This window comes from Puntigrus tetrazona, chromosome 23, assembly GCF_018831695.1.
Source record: "Puntigrus tetrazona isolate hp1 chromosome 23, ASM1883169v1, whole genome shotgun sequence".
NCBI classification, from domain to species: domain Eukaryota; kingdom Metazoa; phylum Chordata; class Actinopteri; order Cypriniformes; family Cyprinidae; genus Puntigrus; species Puntigrus tetrazona.
The window spans coordinates 10,063,505-10,089,883 of NC_056721.1; the positions used below are offsets into that span (position 1 = coordinate 10,063,505).

At 36.6% G+C, this 26,379-nt stretch overlaps 2 protein-coding genes across 6 annotated transcripts; both read left to right on the forward strand.

The window, feature by feature from the left end:
• The first annotated feature begins 3,948 nt into the window (after positions 1–3,948).
• Positions 3,949–19,055, forward strand: pan2 (poly(A) specific ribonuclease subunit PAN2). Of its 3 annotated transcripts, none has more exons than XM_043224466.1 (26): positions 3,949–4,043; positions 4,854–5,151; positions 6,463–6,632; positions 6,824–6,944; positions 7,324–7,401; positions 8,200–8,470; positions 9,412–9,757; positions 10,782–10,878; positions 11,120–11,239; positions 11,455–11,574; positions 12,860–12,988; positions 13,089–13,288; positions 13,369–13,517; positions 13,608–13,714; positions 14,098–14,196; positions 14,495–14,577; positions 14,670–14,811; positions 14,898–15,035; positions 15,117–15,176; positions 15,324–15,414; positions 15,867–16,024; positions 16,115–16,258; positions 16,545–16,724; positions 16,802–16,895; positions 17,579–17,782; positions 18,494–19,055. In XM_043224466.1, the coding sequence occupies exons 2-26, from the start codon at positions 4,864–4,866 to the stop codon at positions 18,526–18,528; spliced, it is 3,624 nt and encodes a 1,207-aa protein (XP_043080401.1). In that variant the 5' UTR covers positions 3,949–4,043; positions 4,854–4,863; the 3' UTR covers positions 18,529–19,055. The 3 variants fall into 3 exon arrangements, with proteins under 3 accessions (XP_043080401.1, XP_043080404.1, XP_043080402.1); XM_043224469.1 differs by having other exon boundaries at positions 17,579–17,770; XM_043224467.1 differs by having other exon boundaries at positions 3,959–4,043; positions 4,851–5,151.
• Positions 19,056–20,290: 1,235 nt separating this feature from the next.
• plagx (pleiomorphic adenoma gene X) lies at positions 20,291–26,314 on the forward strand. Of its 3 annotated transcripts, XM_043224526.1 has the most exons (4): positions 20,291–21,247; positions 22,061–22,140; positions 23,006–23,073; positions 23,261–26,314. In XM_043224526.1, the coding sequence occupies exon 4, from the start codon at positions 23,307–23,309 to the stop codon at positions 24,441–24,443; it is 1,137 nt and encodes a 378-aa protein (XP_043080461.1). In that variant the 5' UTR covers positions 20,291–21,247; positions 22,061–22,140; positions 23,006–23,073; positions 23,261–23,306; the 3' UTR covers positions 24,444–26,314. The 3 variants fall into 3 exon arrangements, with proteins under 3 accessions (XP_043080461.1, XP_043080460.1, XP_043080462.1); XM_043224525.1 differs by lacking the exon at positions 22,061–22,140; XM_043224527.1 differs by lacking the exon at positions 22,061–22,140 and having other exon boundaries at positions 23,009–23,073.
• The last annotated feature ends 65 nt before the right edge of the window (positions 26,315–26,379 follow it).

Below are 26,379 nucleotides of genomic sequence, written 5' to 3' on the forward strand. Positions count from 1 at the left end.
CAAAAATTTCACACATGTGTGTAATATTAAGAAGAAGAAGAAGAAGAAGAGAAGAAGAAGAATGAGCATATTTAAATATTTGAGCGGTGATGTCAGAAAATATCTGATGATGACCATCACATTTTACATTTTCTTTGAATATATTTTAATTCGCTGTGTCTTCCCTGTCAAAAGGGGGGGAAAAAAACAGTATTAGCTGGAACAAGTCAATAATGTGAACTCTGTCTTTGCTTGTTTTGTGTGTTTGTTGGTAAACCAAGTTCCCTTTTGTTGACATGACCTCACTCATGGCAGGACAATAAACACACGTTCCTAGGAGAACTGAGCAACGATAGAGTCTCTGAGTTTGGGACATATTTTGCAGGAAGCTTCGCACCGCCGTAAAACGTAGCATGAATGTTTATGGAAATCACATCTTCCCTCTCTTTAACAGAGAGCTGTTGACCAGACTGGGGAATTTGACCGCATTCGCTCAGTCGTTTCCTTGTTGATTATTAGAGTACTAGTACTAGTAAAAGTAATTAAAAGCAAGTTCTTCAATTCATTTGTTTGTTCCAAACAATACAAAGACAATAGAAGACCCGTTGATATATTTATTCGCCATAAATCACGCACTCGTTAAAGCGTGTCGCGCATCGTAATAAAATTGTACAATAAATATAGAAATAAATAAGAACACAATAAATAGTTCTATAAATATTTAACCTCGTGTCAAGTATGAACTCTTAACGTTAAAGCAAGATGTTGTTAAATCCGTGTTATTATAACACAGGAGAACCTTTCGAGAAGCAGCAAACGCCGTTTGAACGTTTTGACCAACGTGGTCTCAACTGACACGTCTGTCTCTTTCTTCTCAATCTAACACCGTTTCATCTCGACCCTGGGAGCTTCTGTGGAGGCCAGAAATGAGAAGACGCGTGCAGATATGATGGAGAAGGAGTAGAGCCTTTCCACGCTGTCCCGGCACAGAGCGTTGTCGTACCAGTTCACCGCGGTCATAGGATGGTCCACCGCCGGCTCCTGGTCATCAGACAAGAACAATAATGAAATTAAAAGTGTTTACTGCAGAAACCCATGCAGCAAATAATTTACATACGAAACTTTCCAAAAGGATAACAGATAAGGATGTGGGAATGACTTTGTGCCTTTTCGCTGGTGGCAGGTGTCCAGACATTATATCAAAAGGAAGTAAATGAAACAATAGCGAAGATTTTGAATAAAAACAGACATACCTTAAGCGTGCGCAGGAGGTCTCCGGTAACGTCTGCGATCTTGTTGGCGCTCTCTCTCCACTTGCGGCAAGCCGAGTTCTCAAACAGGCCGTTCTTGTGGAAGATTCTGGTGTAGTTTTTCAGAGCCAGAATAATTCTTGATTGACAGGTCTGAAATGCAAGACACCAGGGGACAAATTACAGCACTTGACAAAGTTACAAAGCTGTTTGTGTAGACCTTAGTCAGTTTAGGCCGACGCCATATTGAATTTTAAGGATGAAAGCGAGGCTTTAAGGGATGCTATTGGCACAGCTGTGTAAAAGTTAACTTTTTTTTCTTCACACAGATATTATCGTTCCGTTTTTTACACTAGCCTAAAATAGCCGATCTACAAGAGAAACGGGAAAATCATAAAAGCTTGCACTTGAGCTATTCCGTTGTTTAGGCTACCTCTTTGTCGCTCTGGAGGCTCCGTGGGTCACACGTGTCAATCGGTCTTATAGACACCGGAGGGTCATCGATGATGCTTGACATTTTTGGAGACTCGACCTGCAGAGAGCAGAACACGCGTTATCATTACTGTTAGTAAGAACTCGTTAAGAGTAGGTGTAGAAAAAACAGAAAAGAAATTAACAGACGTTATTATTATTATTATATTAATAAATCATAATTAATGTACGTACCGTGTTGTATAAATCTCTCGCCAGCTCATTGAGTTTTAAAGACAGCTCTTTACACTCCGAGAAATTGACCTCTGCGGCTGAGAGCGCAGGAGCTCCGCTGGAGCCGGACAGCGCCGATAACGCCACGAAAAGTAATAAGGATGAAAACATAGCTACAAAATGCGCTGTGCAACCTGTTACAGCTTATCCTTTCTTGCGCAGTGCTTGGAAGGCAAATTGTTTGTAGAGGCAGCGTCGCATCTTTTATGTGGGGCGGTGAGTCACCAGGATTTTCCCAAACAGGTAGGCTTTATGAGACTTAGACTAATTAAGCACTTTGGGTTTCGATTTCATTTTAAAGTATTGCTCTTTAAACTTAATTCCAAGAGGCTCGGCGTAATACCAAAAACCTCGATGACATCAAATGATAGGCTAATTATTTTTTACTCGTAGCTCCGTGACGCTATCAGACTTGATTTTGAAGCACCCGTAAAGACGTGTAATGCATGCGTTAAATATCTTTATAATTGTGTAAAGCAGGGTGTTATTGTAATTATGGGGGCCAGTTTTGCTTTGGGGGTCTTAAAGGTATAGTCTACCAAAACAATTTAAATTGTGTCATAATTTATTCAGCTTGCCGCCAGATGTAGCTAAAAAACGTTTATTTTCTTCTGATAAAGATTTTTAGAAAAATAATCTATCTGTATGCAAATACATATTCATCCAAAAGTTGACAATTAACCATAATAAATAAGTTATGGTTTATATTCATAGGAGAATTTTCATTTTTGGGAGAAGTATTCCTTTAAAGAATTAAATAGATTTTTACAAATAATAAATGCATGTTATGGCCAAACGTTGCATTATATCCAAACATATATTAAAATTATTATGTTTTATACATTTTTAAACAATTAAACTTTTAAGTAACTTCTTTAATACATTTTTATTTAAACCACTAGCCTGTATAGTTTTTATATTTCAGTGCAAATAAATTAATACCAAAAATTACAATTAATAAATAGAATTTAATAATAACATACTTTGCTCATATTTTCTTAAAAATATTTTAACAAATCTTATTAGTTAACAATTAAATGTAAAATTTAAAAGGATTGCCATTAACCAGTCCACTGAAGTGCTGTACTAAAAAGAGTACAAAAAGTGAGAGAAGTCTGATTGTGTAATCATAAGCTGATAAATACTAAAGTACTAAAATACTAAAGCATCCTATAATAACATAACTAACCTTATATTATACACAAAAGCCATGTCTCTCTGTTTATTTATTTATTTTACTTATATATGTATTTATTTTTTATTGATTGGTTGATAGAGTTATTGTAATAGAATAGAATAATAACAAAAAGAATAATTTTTAAAAATGTAATAAAAAACAGAGTTTCACATGGACCTTTGAGCCAAGGTATTTTTGGACTGTACCTCTATTTTGTTGACAAAAATAAGCTTTAACTTAGAACTACATGAATTACATAGTCACAGGAATTTTCCTCCAGCTCGACTAAGCACATATAAGATTCATGAGAATTTAAGGTGGTAAATCTTATCTGCAGGTCTTCCCATTCACAAATGTTTCACCAATTCATTGACATAAAACAATTCATCCATTATAACTGAAATGATAGAACTTCCAAAGCTAACCACTCCCACTCTTCTTAGAATCCTGAATGAGATAGTTCCCTCATCTGAAAGTTTTTATTATTATTGTTTTTTTTATTGGGAGGAAGTGAGACTGTGTCCACAAACAGCTAGCACACGATTTCTACTTTCCTGAAGACTTGTCTGCTGTCGTGATGTAAACATCTACCTTGGTTGACTCTAGGTTTCTAGACTTTTCATGCCTACAGACATCCGATCAATAAATGACCCTATACCACATTTAAAATTGGGAAACTTTTTCACACCTTCATTTTACATTTTAGGTAAATGTTTAAGGTTTATCACTTTTTTTGTTAGGGTTTGTTTGTAGCGATTTGGCATAGGCTGATTGATGAAGTTATATTTATAATATTTTCGTACCAAACACTTTAAAACCCCTATTATGCTTCCGGATGCAGTTCGATCTAACCCGGAAGTGCGTGCTTGTTATTGTTTTGAATGAAGCGAGTAGTATGAGCATATGGATACGAGGATAACCGTATTTTAGAGGTATGAATTGTCATTTTAAATATTCACAATTCAGGTTTTAAGTCCCTTCCTGCAGGTTTGTGGAAATACGTTTATAAACGAACTGAAATCCTGAGTGGAAATGGCAGACGTGCCATGCACAGATAATCAGTACCTTTGCTATTTTATTCGAATGTTTTTTTTGCACGCGCATTTTAAAAGACTACGCTATAATCATTATTTGTACACGCTGAGGTAGAATACCGCACAACAGTCACACACTCAGTTGCGATAAGACCCCTTATTCACGATGTGAGCACCAGTATAGCTATGTTTCAAAACCTAGTGAACCGCGTACCTAGACAGCAGTTTTAGAACGCATAGACGCTTTATTCGGAATTAGAACGTCTGTTGAACTCACGATGCCTAAAAATGCTGTCTAGGTAGGCAGCTAACTGGGTTCGTAAAAGAAGCACATGCAGCAAGTCCCAAGAGCAGCTGGATTTGATTGTCTAAAGGGGCGCCTTTCTCGTTTCTTATGAGAAGAAGATTGTATTGGTCAATATCTTATGTTCATAAACTGGTGTGCCTTTTGAAATGTCACAAGGTTGACAGATTGGTAGTGTAGTTACCTTTTGTAAAAAAAAAAAAAAAAAAAAAAAAGAATTAATGCTAATATTTCGGAAAATATAATAAAAAAAATTATTGATTTACTTGACAAACCTAGCAAATATTAGATGAATTCATAAAAGGAATAATACATTCTAGCATGTTTTTATGTGTTTTTAACAATGTATGCCATGCATCTTCATATATAGAAGACCCAGTTTTCCTATCCCTCTAACCCAGCAGCACCATTCTCATGATGAACTTTGAGGGTCTGGACCCGGGTTTGGGCGAGTACACGCCTGGCCTGCATGGTGGCCTGGAGCCCGGTCTGGACTCCTCAATGGACCCACGTCTCGACCCAGCACTGCTGCAGGGTGTGGAGCTCGACCCTGACGCGCTGGCTGTTCCCGTGTCTGAATCCATGCACATCGTGGAGGGCATGTACTCCGAGCTGCACAGCGTGGCAGCTGAGGTTGGGGTCCCTGTGACGGCAACACATTTCGATCTGCAGGAGGAGCTGCTGTGGATGGGGAACCATCGGGTGAAGTGACACTTTTATTGCTGCATTTAAACTGCAGGTCAAAAATAGTAGTCAAGTAGTCAAAAAAAATGTAAATGTAAATGTTTATTTTTTTTTATTTTTTATTTTTTTTCAAAAAAAGTCACTTATGCTGACCAAGGTTGCATTTAATTAAAAAATCATATATTATGAAATATAACTACAATTTAAAACTGTAAAAAATATTTATTCCTGTGTTGGCAAAGCTGAATTTTCAGTAGTCATTACTCTAGTTTTTAGTGTCACGTGATCTTTGAGAAATTATTCCAATATGCTAACTTGGTGCTTATCTATATATATATAACATTAAAAATGTCTTTGCTGTTATATTTAATCAGTTTAAATGGAAAAAAACAAAACCAATGAATAAACTTGTTTTGATATTACAGACAATGAGGGTATACTTGGCATCATTTTTAGCCTTTTGTGTCTGATTGCGATATTGCATTATGCCTTTTAATGTGCACATGCCTCATAATTTCACTATTAATTTTAGTTTGGGGTAAGAGTTATGCCCTTTTCAAAATTTATAATCATTGGAGTCCGTATTGAATAAAAACATTTGGTGTGTCATTTAAGAGAATATTTAATTTTATCCCCTTTACACCCATTTCAGTGAGACACACAAAATGTGCAGTAATGGGGGGAGCCCAAGACTAGGGTTGAGAAACACTGGGTTAGATGATGAACTTAAAAAAAAAAACCAACAACAACAAATAAACAAGTGTGATCTTGGCAGATTTTATTTTAAAGAGAACGTTGAGAATGGGGCAAAAAGTCCAATAGAGCTGAAAATAATAGAGCTGACTGCATGGAGAAGTCTTTGAAACTAAAACATTGTCTAAATAAAAACCAAGTCTAGACTATATTTCCTATGATTAAGCATTGAGTATACAATGAAACACAAACTGGCAATTTGGATTAAGCTAAAGCAGGAAGGGATGATGAAGTACAAGAACTGTTATTCCAGATATTTGATCAGCCATGTAGTCATCTACTCAAACAATATGCAGAGCTGTAAAATGAATCAGTATGCCTAGCAAGTGTTTTCACCAAAAATTCTGCATGAATGGATCAATGTTTCTATTGAAGTTGGGACATTTAAAGCTGAAGTTTAATCTCGCTCCAAAAATTCAGCTGTGGTTTTAATAGCCATTGAACGCATCATCTCTGATGTACTTCCACATCGAGGTGATGTCACTTTATTCACAAACATGAGCCGCATTACTGACCTGTGTGTGTGTGTGTGTGTGTGTGTGTGTGTGTTTGTTCTGCTCCTCTCTTTCATAACAGGGACATGCAAGTTCCTTCTTTGGTCCAACAATGGGCCGCTACTCCTCTTTCCAGGGGCACATGACCGATGATATTCGCCACATCCAGAGTATGGACACAGGGGTGCTGTTTCTGACCAAAAACAACCTCAAATGCCTCACTCGAGGAGGTTTAATTATGTTTGATTATACGTGAGTTACACACCCACATATACTGTAATGATCATTTGAAGACGTAAATGCAGCTATCACACTTGCACTTGTTTGCCCTCAAAGCAAAATGTCAAGCAGAAAACTGCAATAAAAGGGTTATTTGCTTATGCATGCCCTGTGTATGGGTGTTTATTCATTCATTTGCTTTTTTTTTTTTCTTTTTTTTTCAGAACGGAGGAGGGTGCTGACATGCACAGTTTGATTCTGACTGATAATAACACATTGTTAATGGGGGGTCTGCAAAACTATGTGGCCGAATTGGACCTCACAACAGTACAGGAAACACAAAAAGTAGGACGATGCAATACTACTTCAGTAATACTAATAAAAAATATTTTTAGATTTAAAAAAAAAAAAAAAAAAAGGTAAAATTACTTTTTTTTATCATTAAATTTTAATCTTAATCAAATTGCATTTGGGTTGTTCCAATTAGGTTGAAAATGACAAAAAAATTCAATTAACGATGACAATATTTTATATGTACATGTAAATGTACATTATATATATATATATATATATATATATATATATATATATATATATATATATATATATATATATATATATATATATATATATATAAAATTAATTAAAAAAAAATTATATGTAATATAAAATATCTTTTTTTTTTTTTTTTTTTTCTGACATTTGATTTTCACTGTCACTCTAGTTTTCTCTTGAGGTGCCTGGAGTCGCCATCATGAGGCAGTCCAATCGCTTCTTCTTTTGTGGTCACACATCTGGCAAGGTGAGAGAAAGAGAAAAGCAAAAATGGATGTGGAACAAATTGTTTCCTCCTTTTGCTTTTCCAGCAGAATAGAAGAGATATTGTGTGTGAAAAGTTTTGCTCTGAGCTAATGTGGGAACATGCTGCCTACATGTTAACTGTAAACACAGGTAGAATACATAGGGCTTTTTCGTTTTGTTCTTTGACACATTCCTAATTTTCTCACAGGCTGAGCAGTTCAGAATACTTTGTAGTTGGAATTTTCAGCTTGTCCACAAAATTAAGTGGAAGAGCATGATGTGCCTGGATCCATCTGTCTCACTATAGCAACTTATGTAGTGGTTCATTGATAAGAGTTTAGATTTTAAGGTTCTAAACGCGGAAAAAGATTTTAGTATTTTGTCAGTACATGCAGTTAATGTCATTTTCCAGTGTATAGTTGATATATTTTAAAACTTTTTTAATACATTTTTGTATGCGTGTATGCATATATTTTTCTTTATATTTATTTTTATGTATTTATTTATATTTTAAATGAGAAGAAGCTAAAAGATGACAACATTTTTGATTAGTGGTCATATACGGCAGCTAACATATAGCTTATAAAATAGATTATTTCCCTTACAAATTTTAACCTTATTTTCTGGGCTGGATTTATGGGTCATGAAAACATAATGGATTTTTTTTTTTTCAAATGCATTAATCTGTATGTGTAACCTTATAAAATATTTGCAGTATGTAGTAAAATGTGTAGTAAGCAACAATAATTGAATCTCTTTTTTTTTCTCCTTTGTGAATTCTCTCAATTATTTGTCATAGATGTCTCTGCGGGATCTGCGCACGTTTAAGATGGAGCACGAGTTTGACGCGTTCTCTGGCAGCCTGTCTGATTTTGACGTACATGGTAACCTGTTGGCAGCGTGTGGCTTCTCGAGCCGTGGCCTGAATGGACTGTCATGTGACAGGTTTCTCATGGTGTACGACCTGCGCATGATGAGGGCCATCACCCCACTGCAGGTCCACGTGGATCCTCTTTTCCTCCGCTTCATCCCCACGTACACCTCCCGCCTGGCTATCATTTCCCAAACAGGTATTTTGCACGGACGTGTGTGAAGTAATGGTGGTATTTACCTAACTCTCGTCACTGAAAGAAGAACTTTAATGGTAATCTGCAGAATAAAACACTGCGAAAAACACACTAGATGGTATTAATGTGGTTGCCACACCCAAATTATCTTCCAACTGTCCCTGATGTGATGAAGAAATGCTAGGGGATTTTAATCATTCTTAATCAATCATCCTTCTTTGGATTACCGTTGTTGTTGATCCCAGCCTCACGTTTAATCTAGTTCTTTTCTTCTAAAGCTTACTGGTGTTGTTGCAGTTTTTCAGCATTCAAAAGTCCCACCTTACTTTCATTTCCCCTTTGGTTGTCCACACAGATTTTCAGTCTATAGGTCACATGATCTAATCATACCGAAGGTGCTAAACGGCATTACAGACATGCATTACAAAGGACTTGACTTGAAAACATTCTGACGCAGCATTTTCAATGCATATAACGACTGTCATGCTTTGTTTTTCTGAGTATTAAATTAACAAAATGTTGGTGGGGTTTTATATTTAAAAAAAAAAAAAAAAAAAGAGAGAGAGAGAGAGAGAGAAAAGTTATTGAATATAGAGTGGATATTTTTTTAAGATTTTGTGTTAAATGTGAAATTGAAACATTTTTAATATATATATATATATATATATATATATATATATATATATATATATATATATATATATATATATATATATATATATATATAAAACAGATTAAAAAAACTTGCTCTTGAGTTAGAAGTTGGATCAGACATCTGTTACTGTCCTGTGCTAGTCTATTTACGTTTTGGTTGTTTATTTTTAAATGCACATATTTACAGCATAGCTTTGCTCGTTGAAAAAGAGTCATATTTCTAATATACCTAATTATTCTTTTTTGTCACTGAGATCCTGGTGTGTGAGTCTGTGTGTTTGTGTGTGTAGGTCAGTGTCAGTTCTGCGAGCCCACCGGCCTGGCCAATCTGGCTGATATCTTCCACGTCAACACTGTGGGGCAGCTGCTGATGAGCTTTGATGTGTCCTCCAGCAAACAGGCGCTCTCCTTTGGGGACTCTGGTGGCTGTGTGCACCTGTGGTCCAGCGCCCCAGAGGTGTCTTTTAACAGTTACTCCAGGGAGACAGAGTTAGCTCTACCCTGCCTGGTGGACTCCCTGCCCCAGCTGGACTGGAACCATGAACTCATGCCTCTGTCTCTTCTGCCCATGCCCCTCACTAGTACCGAGCCTCTGCTCTCTGATTGGCCCACCTCCCTCATCGTGCCCAGCCCCAGGTATGACTAAACCTCATATACCGCGTAAACACTAGGGTCAGTAAGATATTTTAATGTCTTTGAAAGAAGTCTCACAAAGCTGCATTTATTTTAGCAAAAAACTGAAAATGGTAATATTGCACAATATTATTAGCATTATTTTTTTGTTTATTCCTGTGATGGTAAAGCTAAATGTTTTAGCAGCCATTACTCCAGTCTTTACCATTTTAATGTGACAATTAATATGCTCAAGAAACATTTAATATTATTTAACATTATTATTATTATTATCAGCAACATTAAAAACTGTTTTGCTGCTTCATTTTGTTTTTTGTTTTTTTTTTGTTATTTGATGACTAAAAGCAAACAGCTTTTTGAAATTAAAAATATTTTGTATCATTGTAATTTATTTACTGTAAATTGGGATCAATTTAAAGCATCGTTACTGAAAAAATGGTTTCAATTTTTTCTGACATCAAGCTTTTATGTGTATGTTTATATGTGTATGTATTTTAAAATAAATAAAAAGTGAAAATATGTTGAGATGAAGTGCTATTTTAATTATAAATACAACATTTTTTAGATTTAGTTATCAAATGTAAGCCTAGGTCACATTTTAAATCCAAACATTTGTTTTCATCCCTTGGCGGTCCAATCACATTATGAGTCAAAAAAAAGAAACAGAAAACTTGCAGCTGGTATTTCTTTGGAAATTGGAGGTTGAGCATATTACATTGTCACATGAATTGTTCAGATATTTGTTCTTTTGTATATTGTACATTCTGCAGTATACTAATGTAATGGGTCATCTGGGCAATGCATACATACATTTAGCAAATTTTGCACAATATGCATTCTATATTTTGCAGAAAATGTAGGGTAGTATGGTAATCTGCACAGCCCCTGTATTTAGGTGTTATTGTGTAATACTGCCCCCTGCAGTATGTCTTAGGCTTGGTCATGATCCTATGTCATAGTCCTGGATATATGGTTTAAATTTTAGCATGATGATTAGTTAATGTAAATATGTTCTTTTCACTTTCAGACGGGCCCCTCCGGTAGACCCAGAGATTCTTAGGACTATGAAAACTGTGGGCTTTATTGGATACGCCCCCAATCCTAGAACCCGTCCCAGAAACCAGGTACACTCAACAGATTTGAAAAATTTCGGTGGTTTCTGCATCACTAATTGTGTAATAATGGTACACAACTGTCAAGGCAAAAACTTCTTCCATGTTCTGTAAGAGGAAAGTCCTATTTTACAGTAATGTAGCTAATCTAGTGTCTTTGGTATGCTATTTGACAATGTGTCAATCATTTCATTGCAGTAATGCTGTCCAACCAGTAATTTCTTTATCTTTTTTTAATCTTGGTTTTTCCCAGGTTCCTTATAAGATTAAAGACACAGAACTTGAGTATGACAGCTATAATCAGGTTCCAGAATCTCCTATTGGTCGAGATGAGGAGCCGCATCTTTACATGATTCCAAAGAAATACAGGAAGGTAGTGATCAGCCGTTATTGTGTGTAATCTTATGATCCTTGGTCATAATTACGTACTACTCAAGCTATTTTGGTTTTTACAAATGTTATGCACGCAGGTTCTTTTCGCATGAGATAATGTTAAATGTATTGTTTTTACAAATACAAAGACGGAACTGTTTGTTTGCAGTTTAAGACATCTGAGATGTTGGGTTTGGACCTTTCTGATTTTGTCAGGTCACCATTAAATATTCCAAACTTGGACTGGAAGACTTTGATTTTAAGCACTATAACCGGACTTTGTTTGCTGGTTTGGAGCCTCACATACCCAACGCTTACTGCAACTGTATGATCCAGGTGAAAATACACACACATGCCATGTTCGCTATATTATAGTTTAATACTGAACATATATAACATTAAATGGTGCCATATATATTTGGATACTTGGTTAAACACATAAAAATGTAATTGCCTGATATTTGCCTCAGGAATCTGAAAAAAAGTCCCCAACATCACCATGCTAATTCCTCTAAAAAGTCCATGGAATTTTGGGAATGCTCAACTTTCACTTTGGAAGTTCCAGTTATCTGGAATTTTGTTAATGTTTAATTTGTAGCACTTTCTATGAAACCTGTATTTATAATACATTGTAAGGGTATTCTTAAGGCACTATAATGAATGCATAATGCATTATAAATAACTTTACAATATATTTTATTAATATACATAAGAACAGTTTTAATATCTTATAATATTTACTTATTTGTGGTTATAGCTTTTAAGAGTATGCTCGTTTATAACAGACAATAAACATGATTAATCCAGTTAGGTTACAATGGATTATATTTTTTATAATGTATTATAAGTCTCATATCTTGGCATTTTACTTATGTTACTTAAAGCAGACAAAAAACCCTTATAAGTAATAATAATACAAAAATATTTTTTCTCAAACAGCCTTCAGATTAGATCAGATCAGATGAATGTGTAATATGACACATTTGCTTTGAACATGCATGTATTATAATTTTGATTATTTTGATGGTTATCTTTATACAGCTGTTGATAAGTAACTCTACAACTGCATGTCAACGTGCCTTGATTTGAGTTTTAGTGGTGTGTCTGCTAAATATATGCTAACACTTTATTTTGATGGTTCCTCAACAGACATACTGAGTATAGGATGCTTGTGAAGTATGTGAAGAGTCTGCCTACCCTACCTAAGTCTACCAATTCTCTTAGATTTATATAATAAGCATTTCTTTTTTCAGTTGAAAGTGTTAGCCGGGTCATATTAGCCTCACAAGAAACACTCAAATAACACTCAGAACCTAACCACTGACAGGATGTTGTAAGGTACTGTGCAGATCTTAAATAAACAAGACATGATCATGTCCATTATAAATAAAGTAGATTTAATATTGTGTTCAACGTGTGTAATAAATAATCGTACTCTTAAAAGTTATAATCACAAATACACAAATATTGTAATGTATTCTAATTATTTTTAGGATTATTCATGAAATGTTGTAATGTTTTATATTGCATTATGCATATATTATAATGTCTTAACCTGAATGTATTGTTAATACGGGCTTCACAGAAAGTGTTGCCGCTAATTCTGTGTATGCCATGACAGGTGCTGTACTTCTTGGAGCCAGTCAGGTGCCTTGTACAGAATCACTTGTGTCAGAAGGAGTTCTGTCTGGCCTGTGAGTTGGGATTCCTTTTTCACATGCTGGACTTGAGCAGAGGAGACCCCTGCCAGGTACGCAAAATCATCCCCTCCTGTATCAGTGCCTTCAGAGCTGTCAGCCATGCTTATCATATGCACTTACACAAAGCACTTGTTTGTTTTTTCCTAACAGGCTAGTAATTTTCTCCGAGCTTTCCGTACAATCCCAGAGGCATCGGCATTAGGTTTGATCCTGGCTGACTCTGACGAGCAGACAGGGAAAGCCCGTCTAGGTCGTCTCATCCAGAGCTGGAACCGTTTCATTCTTGCACAGCTGCATCAGGAAACACTGGAACAGGAAGGGCCCCAGGCTTACAGAGGAGCCAGCAGCAGGTGTGGAGCATCATACTTAAATGCAATGCAGTAATTTACACGAGAACAGAGGTACAATTTAGGTTTTGTCTCCACTGCAGCACGCTGGGTTCCTCCGGGGAGTCTGTGATTGGCCGGTTGTTTGGCTGTGAAGTGGAGAACAGCAGTTTGTGTCGCTGTGGAAAGGAGACGGTTCGCACGTCCTTGACTCTTCTTTTTACCATGCACTACCCAGAGCAGAGCTCTCTAGGTCAGAACCACCATATTATCACACATGCATACGTCTCGCTTCTTTATAAACTGAATTGATCGATTAAATGATCTCTTTGGTTATTGACAGATAAGACGATAGAGGAATATGACTTTGCAGAAATCCTAAAGAAGAGTATATGTCTGGAACAAAGCACGCAGGCCTGGTGTGAGAACTGTGAGAAATACCAGCCAACAGTAAGCTTTTACACACCTATCTATATATACACGCATTCAAAACATGAAAAAGAGTTGGTTACATTTTTATTTTGAAAGAAATTAGTACTTTTTCCAGCAAGGATAGATTAAATCGAAGGCAGTTTCAAGTATAACATTAACAATAATAGCACCAAATGTTCATTTAACACCAAAACGGCATATTGTAATGATTTCTAAAAGATTATGTGACACTGACTTAAAGTAATATTTCACAATATTACTGGTTTTACTGTATTTTTGATAAATAAATAAATGCAGCCTTGGAGAGCACAAGAGACATGCTTCAAAAATCATGTTTCAAACGTCTTACCAACCAAAAATGTAGAAGCACAAAATAGTAAATATTTATTATGTATTTGTAGGTGCAGACCAGGAACATTCGCTGTCTGCCTGATGTTCTGGTGATCAACTGTGAAGTGAACAGCGCTAAGGAGGCAGAGTTCTGGAAAGCACAGACCGAGGTTAGACCCATATGCCTTCCTGTTGGCTGGATATGTGTAGTCATGCAATTATATAATCCAGTCATGAATCCACTCTTAAATGTCCTCTAATGCTTTAAGTCATTACTTTGTAAATTATATTTTTCTGCCATATGAGAGTAAGATATGTCAGTGGTGTATTATGTATTATGTATGTATGTATTATGCAACAGTATGTTTATTCAGCTGATCTGTATGTTATTGGTATGTGTGGCACTCTAGGCACACACTTTTTTTTCTCATTTTTTACTCATTCATATGTATAATTTTTTGTTTGCAGTATGCGTACAACAAAGCTTTAAAGAAAGAAGCAGCTGAACCTCCCAAACCCAAAGAGCCTTTACCAACAGAATGGTGTTTAGAGTAAGAGTGCTGATTGTAGAAACACATCTGTCTATGAGGGTTTTTTTATTTTTTATTTAATATAATAGTTATTTTATTTAATATATGTACAGGGAAGAGCTGTGCAGTGTGGAGGGCTTGACCTTTGACACTCAAGCGGAGGACATGAAGCACGTATGGATCCCTCTCAGTCTGAAGATGTGCATCAGTAAGACTCAGGGCCTGGAGGTCAGCAGCCTGTCTGAGGGAGAGGAGGTGAGGAAAGAGTGAACTCTTGAGTGAGACTCTTGAGATTTTTTTTGACCTTGCTCAAATAAAATGTGTCTTGTTACTTTTTATAGCTGACTGAAAGTGAAGAGGCAGAAGGAGCGTCTGTCTATGACCTGGTCGTCACTGTATCTCATATCCAGGATGCTCGGACCGGAGGAAACCTGGTAGCACATATCAAAGTGGGCGAGACATACCATCAAAGGAAAGAGGTGTGAGCCAATCTTTAAAGTATTTGCTGGGTTTTTGACAAAATATGTTGGGACAAACTTTGTTTTTCGTCTTGCTTATAGGGAGTAACACACCAGCAGTGGTACCTGTTCAATGATTTTCTGATTGAACCCATTGACAAGGTAAAAAATAAACATCAATAAACCAAACATCAGGAAAAATTCCAGTGTGTCTTATGAAAAGACCTCATGTGTACTACTCACACAGTGAGGTCTGTAAATGCGTCGTCATATGTGACCCTGAATTATGTTGCAATATGTTTCTATTAGGCTGAATCAGCTCAGTTTGATGTTAACTGGAAGCTTCCTGCTGTTCTGTACTATGTCAAGAGGAACTACCATCCCAAGTATGATTTACGAAGTATGTGATCATTCGTTTCATAGAATGTACTTTTGGTCCTCTCACTAAAATGTATCAGTGATATCACAGTAAAGTTTTATTAAGATAATGAACATTTATGCATACACTACTGTTGAAGAATTAGTATTATTTTTAACTAAATGAATTGAACTAAATTTTTTAACAGAGATGCATTAAATGGATTCAAATGAGAATAAAGTCATTCATGTTACGTAAAAATACTTTTCTTTTAAACTCTTGGTTTATCGAAGAAGTTTTGTAAAAAAACAAAAACATACCAAGGTTTTCACAAAAATATTAAGCAATATTAAAAATAATAATAGTTTCCTGAGCATCAAATTGGCATATTAGAATGATTTAAAACTTATTTTATTGTATTTTGTTATCAGAGAAACACAGGCTTGATGAGCATCTGCTTTAATTATTCCTTTATCCTCTCCATTTCCTCCTAGTTAAGAACCCTATTGATGCCAGCGTTCTGCTGACGGAGGCCTCGTTGGCACGGAAACAGAGGAAAAGTCACGCCACCTTCATTCCTCTAATGGTGAGCGAGATGCCGCAGGCTGCAGACCTTGTTGGATTGGATGCTGAATTTGTCACACTCAACCAGGTCAGTGGAAAACACTTAAATGTTGACGTTTTTGACATATTTTGTCCTATCACAAATATTTAATGCTTTTGTGTGTTGCTGCTTGAACAGGAAGAGGCAGAACTGCGCAGTGACGGGACCAAGTCCACCATTAAGCCCAGCCAGATGTCTGTTGCTCGTATCACATGCGTGAGAGGCCAGGGACCCAATGAGGGAGTGCCGTTCATTGATGACTACATATCAACACAGGAACAGGTCATAAATCAGTGGAATCATTCTAAATGTACCTCATATAATAGGGAGATTACCTTTTTTTTAAATGATCAGGACCTTTTAATGACCTCATAAAGTGAGAACCACAGTTTTGTGCTTTATCAGGTGAGATGTTATTTGTTAGTGTCACTGTGATATTTTGAATCATTTATTTGTAAAGTGAATCACAGGGAATAACTATTACTGTACTAATAATTTCCATACGTTTTTTCAAAGTAGTGAAAAAACCTTTCCGCTTCTTACTAATTTCACCTTTTTGGATGTACAGGTGGTGGACTACCTGACCCAGTACTCTGGTATCAAACCCGGAGACCTGGATGCAAAGATTTCCTCTAAACATCTGACTACTCTGAAATCTACATATCTGAAATTGCGCTTTCTTATTGACACTGGCGTTCGTTTTGTCGGCCACGGCTTACAGAAAGATTTCCGGGTCATAAACTTGATGGTGAGTCGAATTTTTGTGAGTTAATGTTTTATCTAGTACGTGGAGGTGTTTAAATTGTATTCCTTTTGCAATTTTAGGTTCCAAAAGAACAGGTGATTGACACCGTCTACCTCTTCCACATGCCTAGGAAACGAATGATATCTCTACGTTTCCTCGCGTGGTATTTTCTCGGTAGGTTTCTTGCGTAAGGGTCATTCCATGTCAAAATCAGACATGCATGTATAGTGATGGAAGGAAAATGTTTAATGTTATGCATGAATAATTACTGAGTAATGCACTATTTTGTAGAGCGGAGGTCAAAATGATTCAGAGCCAAAGGCGGTGAAAATGACATCCGAAAGATGGCAGCATCATAATGTTATTTTCACAGAGATTGGTAGGCCTGTTAGTAAAAAATTTGAAGATATCTAATATCCAATATCTAAAAGGGCATCAAGATATCTTTTAATACTACTTCATTTACAGGCTTGCAAACTTTGGCGATAAAACATAAAAAGTGCTGCTTTTTCCATTTTTGAATGGTCACTGTTGGCCCATAATGCAGTCAACAGATTTTAGTAAAAGAGCTTCCAACCTCTATGTACAAATAACATGATTCTACCATCTTTCCGAAGTCATTTTTACCTGTAATTCGTCTCTGAATCTCAGGTGAAACTTGCCATTTTGACCCCTTCCTATACAAAATTGCGGATTACTAAATATTTATCAATGAAATTTAATGTTTCTTCATTCTTTCAGTCTTTCATTGCTATGTTGAGTTGTCATACGAAATAACCCTTTTCTTTGTCTTTTGACCTTGTATATAATTTGTTTCTATGCATCAGTGTTTTATGGATATTTGAACATTTGTTTAGATCTGAACATTCAGAGCGAAACTCATGATAGTATCGAAGATGCACGGACTGCTCTTCAGTTGTACAGGAAGTACCTGGAACTGAGTCATAACGGAGGGCAAGAAGAGTTCCGGAAGGTTCTCAAGGCTCTCTATGAGAAAGGACGCAAGCTAGATTGGAAAGTTCCAGACATTGACTCTGCAGATGGTCAAGGTAGCCCAAAAAGTACGAATCACTGACAAGGCAGTGAGATTATTTTATCTAATATATATTAGTGTTTATGTCTGTATATAACAGGTATTAAGTAATAATACAGTATTTGTGGAGGCATATATAAATGAAATGCGCACTAATTTGGTATAATATCCAAAAACAAGGCTGTCAGTAGTTTTTGGAACTAACACATTGAAGAGTTAAAGGAGTAGTTCACGCAAAAATTAAGAATGGTTGAAAATTTATTACTCTCAGGCTATCCAAGATGTAGTTGAGTTTATTTCTTCATCAAAAAATGTTTGGATAAAGTTTAGCATCGCATCACTTGTTGGATCCTCTGCAGTGAATGGGTGCCCTCAGAATGAGAGTTCGAGCGGATGATAAAAACATTACAGTTTACTCCAGTCCATCAAACTCATCTTGGATGGCCTCAGGGTGATGAAATAGTGAACAAACTTTCATGTTTTAGGTGAACTGTTCCTTTAAAATTTAGTAACTTTTTTAGCACATTTCCATTGTTTGACCTATTCCTCTTTGCCCAAGAAGGTCAAATATTGACCAAATACCGAATAGTCGTTGTGTCTATCTTTATAGATGCAAAAACTGAAGAATGAAATATTTCAACTTAACTGTATAACAAAGCATGTGCATATCATGTGATATTTTTTGTTACGATTGTAAGAAATTGTTTGATTAACTTCTGATGCTTTTTTCCCTTTGCAGGTACAGCCGTGTTTCCCTCTGTGATGGGGTTATGATTAGACCCGTGTTGGTTATATTTCTGCCAAACAGATGTCAGCTCAGCAGTCATTTCAGTTCTCCTCTAACATGCCTTGAGCCAAATTACACCTCTTACGGTGTCATTATCATTAGATGAAATAATGATAAATAATCTGAAATAAGGCTTGTTATAATGTGTTAGAAATGTCTCTTCTTTTTTTTTTAATTAAAATAAAAATGTAAATGTTAAAACATTTCATTATGTGAGGGTTTTCTCCGCTGCTCTGTGTAGCCTTTAAGTGGTATTAAGAACAATATACATAAGCAACAGGAAAAAATGTTTTCAGGACAGAGACCCGATTTAAAAGACAATAACCAAGTGTTTGTTTGCTTGCGTTTGATTCCAGGGTGGCTTTTTCACCAAGGTATTTATATTGTGTCAAAAACTGCACTTATACAGAATATGAATTACTGCACAGAAGATTATGAATTACGGTGTCGTTTTCTATATTGTATATGTACACTTTTGTAATGTGGCAGCTGAATAAAGACTTTTGGATAAATATTTTGGATAAGTCTATTTTAAAGCTCATTTGATTTGGGTGGATTATTTGCATTAGGGAAACTATTATTTAAAAATACAGAGGGCTTGCGTAGTTTCAAATGAAAAAGTTCTTTACTTTTTTTGTTTGTAAAGCATGTACTCAAAAGGCTGATATGCCACTGAAACATTTAAATCATAAAATGCTAGTCTATGAGAACACCTAAAAACAGAATGCATTTAATTTAAAAAAAGAAAAGAAGCAAAAACTAATAGCCATATGTAATTCATATGCATTAAAATAGTTCTTCTGTCAGTCAAACTGCTCTGACAATTTATAAATGAAATTATTTGAATTTCAAGATTATTTAAAAAGTCAGAAGTTGTTTTAGTAATAATTTATTATGTGTAAACCTTTATGATATATACGTTATATCTGATCTAGTACTCTTATTTTGCCTCAATTTCAAATCAAGTTTTTAGTTGTCAGCCAGACCCTCTTCTTAAATTTAGCTCTAGTGTGCTTGGCTGGTGGGAAGCTGTAAGTGATAGAAGTATTTTTAGCCTCGACACTCTTGAGTTGACAACAATGATGTATTATTTCAGTTCTACTCATTAAACGATGCGTGGATATCTTACCAGTGATACGGTTCTGTGTTCAAAAGCATAAACAGACATTCATCCGGTTTATTATGGTTATAATATTGGCCGGCAACATTTATTTTCATAGCAATGTTTGTTAGCGTTTTCCATATAATTTTAACAAACATTGCACATTGCAGCACAATATTTAGTTCTCTGCTTACTTAAAAAGTCTTTTATATTTTATTGAGCTTGTTTTCTTTGGTTTATGCGTTTTCCTAGAATAACAACCGCTATTTGCTGAGCAAGAAAATATGAAGAATTATTTCTACTCAAAGATACTGAGTTTGTTGTTGTTAGTAGTAGTTTTAAAACAAGGCGAAAACTAAATTATAAAACAACAATACTGTGACCTTGCTTTAAAATTCTTCCTTTGATTCAATAAGAAATATCTATATTATTTTTAATAGCATTCTTTTCCACTGACAGCTCCGTTTTATTTTGTTAAATCAGAACAAATGCTAAATTTACATTATATAAACATTATTAATTTAATTCATAATTACATTTAATAACAAAAATACATTATTTTGTAGAAGCAACTCTTTTCAGTTTGTTCATTTTCGTTATTCAACTTCTGAATATAAATGCGTATTTATATATAATATGTTAAAACGTGCACATCTGATTAAAGTATAACACTTTGATGTATTATTTTAGATTCTATCATCACTGTAATCAATACATTATTTACACTTACTGAGCTTCTCCAGCGAGCAGTTACCGACAGCAATAATACAACAATTTTAAGAAGCTTTACAGACAAATAATCTTCCTCGTTTTGAATGCTCTTCGTTAAGTTACATCGGTTTCTCACAAGACTACACCGGATGTAATTTTGCACGTACAATTACACGCTGGAAACGCTCCATTGTGAAATGGAAACAATGTTAGACAACCGTCGCTCATTACACGCAGCCGAAGCAAAAACGAAATTGTAACGCGCGATGAACTCAACAGGGAAGAAACGTTTTTGTCAAGTTCTTTCCCGCTCGTGAAGCTTTTCGTTGGCAACTTAAGAGCTCGCGTGCAGCTAACTAGAAGCCGCGAAGCTGAGTGGCGGTACATTAATTGTACCTCGTCAAATATAGTATTATTCATGAATATCGAGACATGCTATTGTTAGAAACGTTAATTATTCCTTCGCTATTGGGCTCATTTTAAATTAAATAATTAATAATTTTGATAACCGCCATAACGCGTAAGCTGTATTCGTTTTTAGCCTATTTGTAGAACCCGTTGCGATGCGATGCTCCTTTTTGTAACAGTTTAAACGGTGAAAAATAAGAGTGAAATCCCACCCTGAAAGTTGACCAAAGAGGTCTGACGTCACGTTCCCACAATGCACGCGCCCATCAGCTCCAGCGCCGCCGCTGTGTTTAGAGGGAAAGAAACAGCAGGCCCGAAAAATACACACATTATTGAACAAAAAAAATAAATTGTCCGCCGCGAGTGGTTTTTTGACAATTCGTCGCCGCGTGGCCGGGAGACGAATCTTCTGCCTGCACCCTCGCGAGATGTAGAATGGAGGAATGCGTGTGAACTGCAAGTTTGGCGGAGATCAAAAGTTTCTGGTGAGCGCAAGACTGTTTTTATGCAAATGTTAGACTGTGAATTTAGGACCGCGTGGACTGTTTGCATTGATGTTCAAGTGTTTGAAACCCTCCTGGACTTTCGTGGGCAGTGTTTTTAGACTTTTGAAGAGATAAATGTGCGCCATTAACCCACATAAGAGGTTTAAACGTTGCGTGCATGAGCAAACACATTAGCTACGAGTAAGACTGCTGGTGCGTTCAATGTCTTTTATTTGTTTATATTTTTAACGTGGAGAAAACGCGAAAAGGTAGTTTGATTTGTGTCGATTTGCTCTTTATTACGGATCATCTTGATATTACCATTTAATCGTAATGTTATGCGGTTCTTCAGAGATTTTTGCTGAGCGAAACGTGCGGCAGGTTTCTGACCCCGAAACGTGCGAGAAGTAAATAGACTAAACGATCAAATCAACAAGGTGCTTTTTAGGAAATCAAATGTGTGGAACCGATATTTTAAATAACAAGTTCAGTAAAATAGTTTTATTTGATTTCATGAAGTCAGATTTTACACGACCGTGGCATTTTTAGATGTACAAGTGTTTTCATAATTTCATGTGTCATTGCAGTAAAGCGCTAGTCTAAAATGGAGCATGTGAGCAAGTTTTATGTTTTGAAAGATAATAGAAGAAACATATTTTGTCGCAATTAAACGTTTGAAGCAGAGCCAAGCTTTCAAAAAAATTTTTTTACTAAAATATAATAATAATAATAATAATAATAACATAATTTGGGTTTATGTTCATATTAAAATACTTAATATGGTTGCCTGAATGATGTCCATCCATTCTCTAGAAGGGAGGGAGTAATAGTGGACGTGCATTTTCCGGAGGTCTGTCAAGATAATGAATGTGCTTTTGTGAGACTTGAAACAGGTAAACAAACCCTTTATAAATGTCACTAACCAATCATCATTGACATCCCCTCAGGGTGTTTTTAAGTTTCTCCTGTTGAAATGTGTTACCTCTGAGAGAGGCAGGTTTGTTCAAAGACTGCTCTCCTATGCCATCAAGCACTCGAAGTGTTTTTTTTTTTTTACAATGTAAAGTTTCTGACTGACTTTCTAAAAGCTAAATCAAAAATGTGTTCTTTTTACAATTTGTCTCTCTTTTATTATCCAAATTTATTATCAAAATTCACTAGAAATCTTATTTTTCTGAAATATTCTGTTATTTAAATGATGCTGAAAGAGGACCGTATAAATTGATGCATCTGTGTCCTTTTAAAACATAATATTTATATAAACAGGGTTACAATCATATTGCATTTTTTACATTGTATATAGCTTAGATGTTTTTGGTTGCCTAATGTAATGTAAATTGTTGTCCTTTGTTTGCAAGTATGTTAAAAAGATTGTTCACCCAAAAATGAAAATTGTCATAGTTTACTGATCCTCTTTCTATGGGACATAAAAGAAGATAATCAAAGAATGTTAAAAATAAAACTTTTTTTGGTTACCATTAATGGACACTGCATATCCAAATTCACAGTGTCTTTATTACTATTTTAGATACACATTTGCATAAAAATAACTTAAAGGGGGAAATAATTGGTTATATTTTATTTACATATACTTTTTTTATTAAGGTGTCATTGCAGTTGTAATTATACAAATAGAAAATTAATTACCATGTACATAATATATGGTTAGGTTTAGAGTTTGTTTTATGGTATTTTTACTGTTATAATTGTAAGTGCAAGTTGTTACCAAAACCTGCTGCATTTTTTGTTTATGTGCAGAAGACTGAACATGCAAAAAAAACAATCTTCACTCTCAAGAAAATTCACCTGTTGGAGCTTCTTCTCAGGTACCTGCTATAAAACCATCAAGTCCTGTTCCTGGCAATCTACCTGATTAAATTTTGAATAAAAATTTTCCAGGTTGGTAGATCTCCAGAAACAGGATTGGGTACCCCTTCTCTAAAACAATGCAATTATAATTGTACTCTGTTTGTTGACCTTGAATTATAATCACTGACCGTTGGCTTTTCACAGATGTACAGTGACATAGTCCCTGAGAACTACGCATATATGTGAGAAAATGTTTCATGGCAAAGACCACCTAAACAGCCACCTGCAAAACCACGACCCCAACAAGCAGGAGCTGCGGTGCGAGGAATGCGGAAAGCATTACAACACTCGCCTGGGTCTTAGACGCCACGTGGCCACGCATGCCACCTCCGCCAGCGGTGACCTCACCTGTAAGGTCTGTCGGCAGGCGTTTGAGAGCATGCCGGCGCTCCTCGAACACCTGAGCACGCACACCGGCCGACCACCTCCAGGGACTGTGGTACGAGAAAGAAAGCATCAGTGTGAACGATGCGGCCGGCGCTTCTTCACTCGCAAGGATGTGAGGCGCCACGCGGTGGTGCACACCGGCAGGCGGGATTTCCTGTGCCCGCGCTGCGCCCAGCGCTTCGGCCGTCGTGACCACCTCACCAGACACCTGAAGAAGAGCCACGCGCAAGATCTGGAGAGCCTTCCTCCGGTGTCCATCAAAGAGGAGCCCAGTCCGACCGTGTGCTCTGTTGCATCTCCAAAAGATGCCACGGAGGCGTTTTCCATGGCCATGTTCAACCCTCAAGGCCTTCCGAGCACATCTACCTCAGGGGTCAATCACCACCATCACACAATGGTGTCCGGCCCCCTTTCCAGCCCGATGGGTGTGGGCTGCTACCTTGAGCCAAACAAGCCTCCTCCGCAGCAGTACCAGCAGGCCTCCAGATATCAGCCGAGTTCCACTACCTCATATCTGAAAGCGGAGATGGAGAACTTCCTGACTGAACTCCAGTGTGGGCCCATGCCGCCACAGGCCGCCGTAGCGACTGCCGTCTCCCGGCCCGGCGACCTTCTCCCTGAGAGTCTGGCAGGTCAGAGTGCCCATTTCACCCTCAGGAACTCGGCGTTCACCTCAGCTGAGCCGCCTACCACCTCTCCCAACATGGACCTCTCACACCTGTTGGGCTTCCTGCCGTTTGGCCTGCCTCCCTACAGCACTCCCTTGGGATACTCGACCACCACCAACGCCGTGTCCCCAAGCCCTACCTCTCAGCTCTCTGGGCCCCTTACCTCATTTCAGCCACAGTCACTGCATGAGTCTCAGGCTTCAGGGCACTTAAACCAGCTCTCTGGTTTCTCTCCAACTCTACCTCGATTCCATCAGGCCTTCCAGCAATGATGTCGCCCGTGTCCACTATGACCTGCCAGTCAAACGCGACAGCTCTGTCGCGTCACTGCCAAGTAGCTTATAGGTAATTAACTGGAGAGGGTGAAGTTTGTTGGGTGTGAGGTCTTCATATAGACCCTGTAGAATTAGATGAAAGGATCGCTAGGATAGATGGAGTTTTGCTTTTAGTTTTGATTAGTTTTAACTTTGTGGTTTTTCCTAGAGGTCTTCAGAGTAACTGTTTTGTAGTGATAAATGAACTTATAAAATTCATTTAAAAAAAAAAAAACAAAAAAAAAAAACTGAAAGTGAAAAGTTAGCTAAAGAAATACCTCAATATTTTTGTCAAGAAGGAAAATAATGCTATTACAGTGTTCTCCGTTGTATAATGAAGCACTTTTTATCAACGGCACTTCTAAGACTAAAGGTGCGGTCACATGTATTGTTCTGCAAATTTTCATTTGGATCAATAGGAATCTACATGGGTACTTTTGCGTGTGGGTGAAAGACTTCCCTGCGCAAATTTCACAACCAGGTAATGTAAATTTAACGCATTGACCAACAACTTTTGTGTGCGCTGTGCTTCATACATCTACACTATTGACCTTTTTTTGTCCATGAAAATTTGCTAGTGTGACCGCACCATAAAAGTCAAGTTGAACTGTGTTCTTAGATGTACCTCTCAGCTCACGGTCACACAACACAAAAAAAAACCTACCTCTCTAAGCTGAACTCTTGTCACGAAAAGGATTCAACCATTTGACAAGAAATGAAGCAAATCCTCACGCGAATTGCGTGAAGAACGTTATCTCAATTGATTTTCTTTTTTCTTTTTGAATGCTCAGTGGTTTTAGTTCTGAAATATTTAGAGTCAGGTGATTAATTAGCATTTAATTAATTAGCTTGTGTTGATTTTAGCCTTTAGGTAAACGTTCTTAGGCACTGTTGTGTTCATATCATTAATGCTAATGAAAGGAATCACAGTTATTGTGGAGACTCATCTCCTGTAAATCCCCATCTCTCTGTTCATTCCAGAGTGTATCGTGAAAAATGCGGAATAAAGCATTGATCCTTCTGGAATTTAAGATAAATGAAAATTGAAATTTGTTTAAAATTAAGTATCCGTTCTGACAAATTCCTAATATGGGAACTAAGTAAAATATAACTTTTTTTTTTTCTTTTTTAGTAATAAACAAAAATTGATCATATGTTAAACTGCGAATAAACTACGATACGTAGTTCTCACTACAAAATTCAGATGTTTTAGACAAAATTAAACTTAGCACATACCCAGTTATTGCTGAAAAGCACTTCATGTATCTCTCCTTGCTAAACCAGGAGCACTGTCAGAAAAAAAAAATGTTTTGTCATGTAAATTTGAATGGTATTTTAGCACTGCTTCGCTGTCCATTCTTTTGACTCAGTGTTACATGCACCAGTGGCCTACAAGGCAACTGTGATGGCATTTGTTGTCAACTCCATTTTGTTTAGGCCAGCTGAAGGTTTGAAATCATTTCATGATTTTTTTTCTTTTATTTAGAAGCCATCATGGGCATTTCCTTCATCAGCTAAACTGAAATGAAATTGACCTCAACTCAACTGTGATATTTAGACTCAGACTGATCTACCTCAGTGAGATGCACGCTGTGCACAGCTGTACTGTACCTTTAGTGAGAAATGTAAAGTTTCAATGGCTGTTTAGCTGGAGTAAACAGGTGTTTTACATCTTTAAAATTCCAAGCATTGGCGTTTTTGGGTTCCAAGGACTGTTTGTTTTCATGAACATTTTGAAAGCAAAAGTGGACGAATGAGAGATTAAGGTGTATGCGGAAAGAAACAATGTTAAGGATGAATTAAGAAATAAAGCATCTTGTAGAATTTGAGATTCTATTGTGTTTCATTCATGATTTTTCTGTCATATGTACTGTCACTATACTGTCATGATTTA

Excerpts from the sequence above, each read along its gene's own strand:
- pan2 (XM_043224466.1), top strand. The coding sequence starts at position 4,864 with ATGATGAACTTTGAGGGTCTGGACCCGGGTTTGGGCGAGTACACGCCT. Across the intron at positions 12,989-13,088 it reads GCAGAGGAGACCCCTGCCAG|GCTAGTAATTTTCTCCGAGC; the intron begins GTACGCAAAATC and ends TTTTCCTAACAG. Across the intron at positions 16,896-17,578 it reads CCTCGCGTGGTATTTTCTCG|ATCTGAACATTCAGAGCGAA; the intron begins GTAGGTTTCTTG and ends ACATTTGTTTAG.
- plagx (XM_043224526.1), top strand. The coding sequence starts at position 23,307 with ATGTTTCATGGCAAAGACCACCTAAACAGCCACCTGCAAAACCACGAC.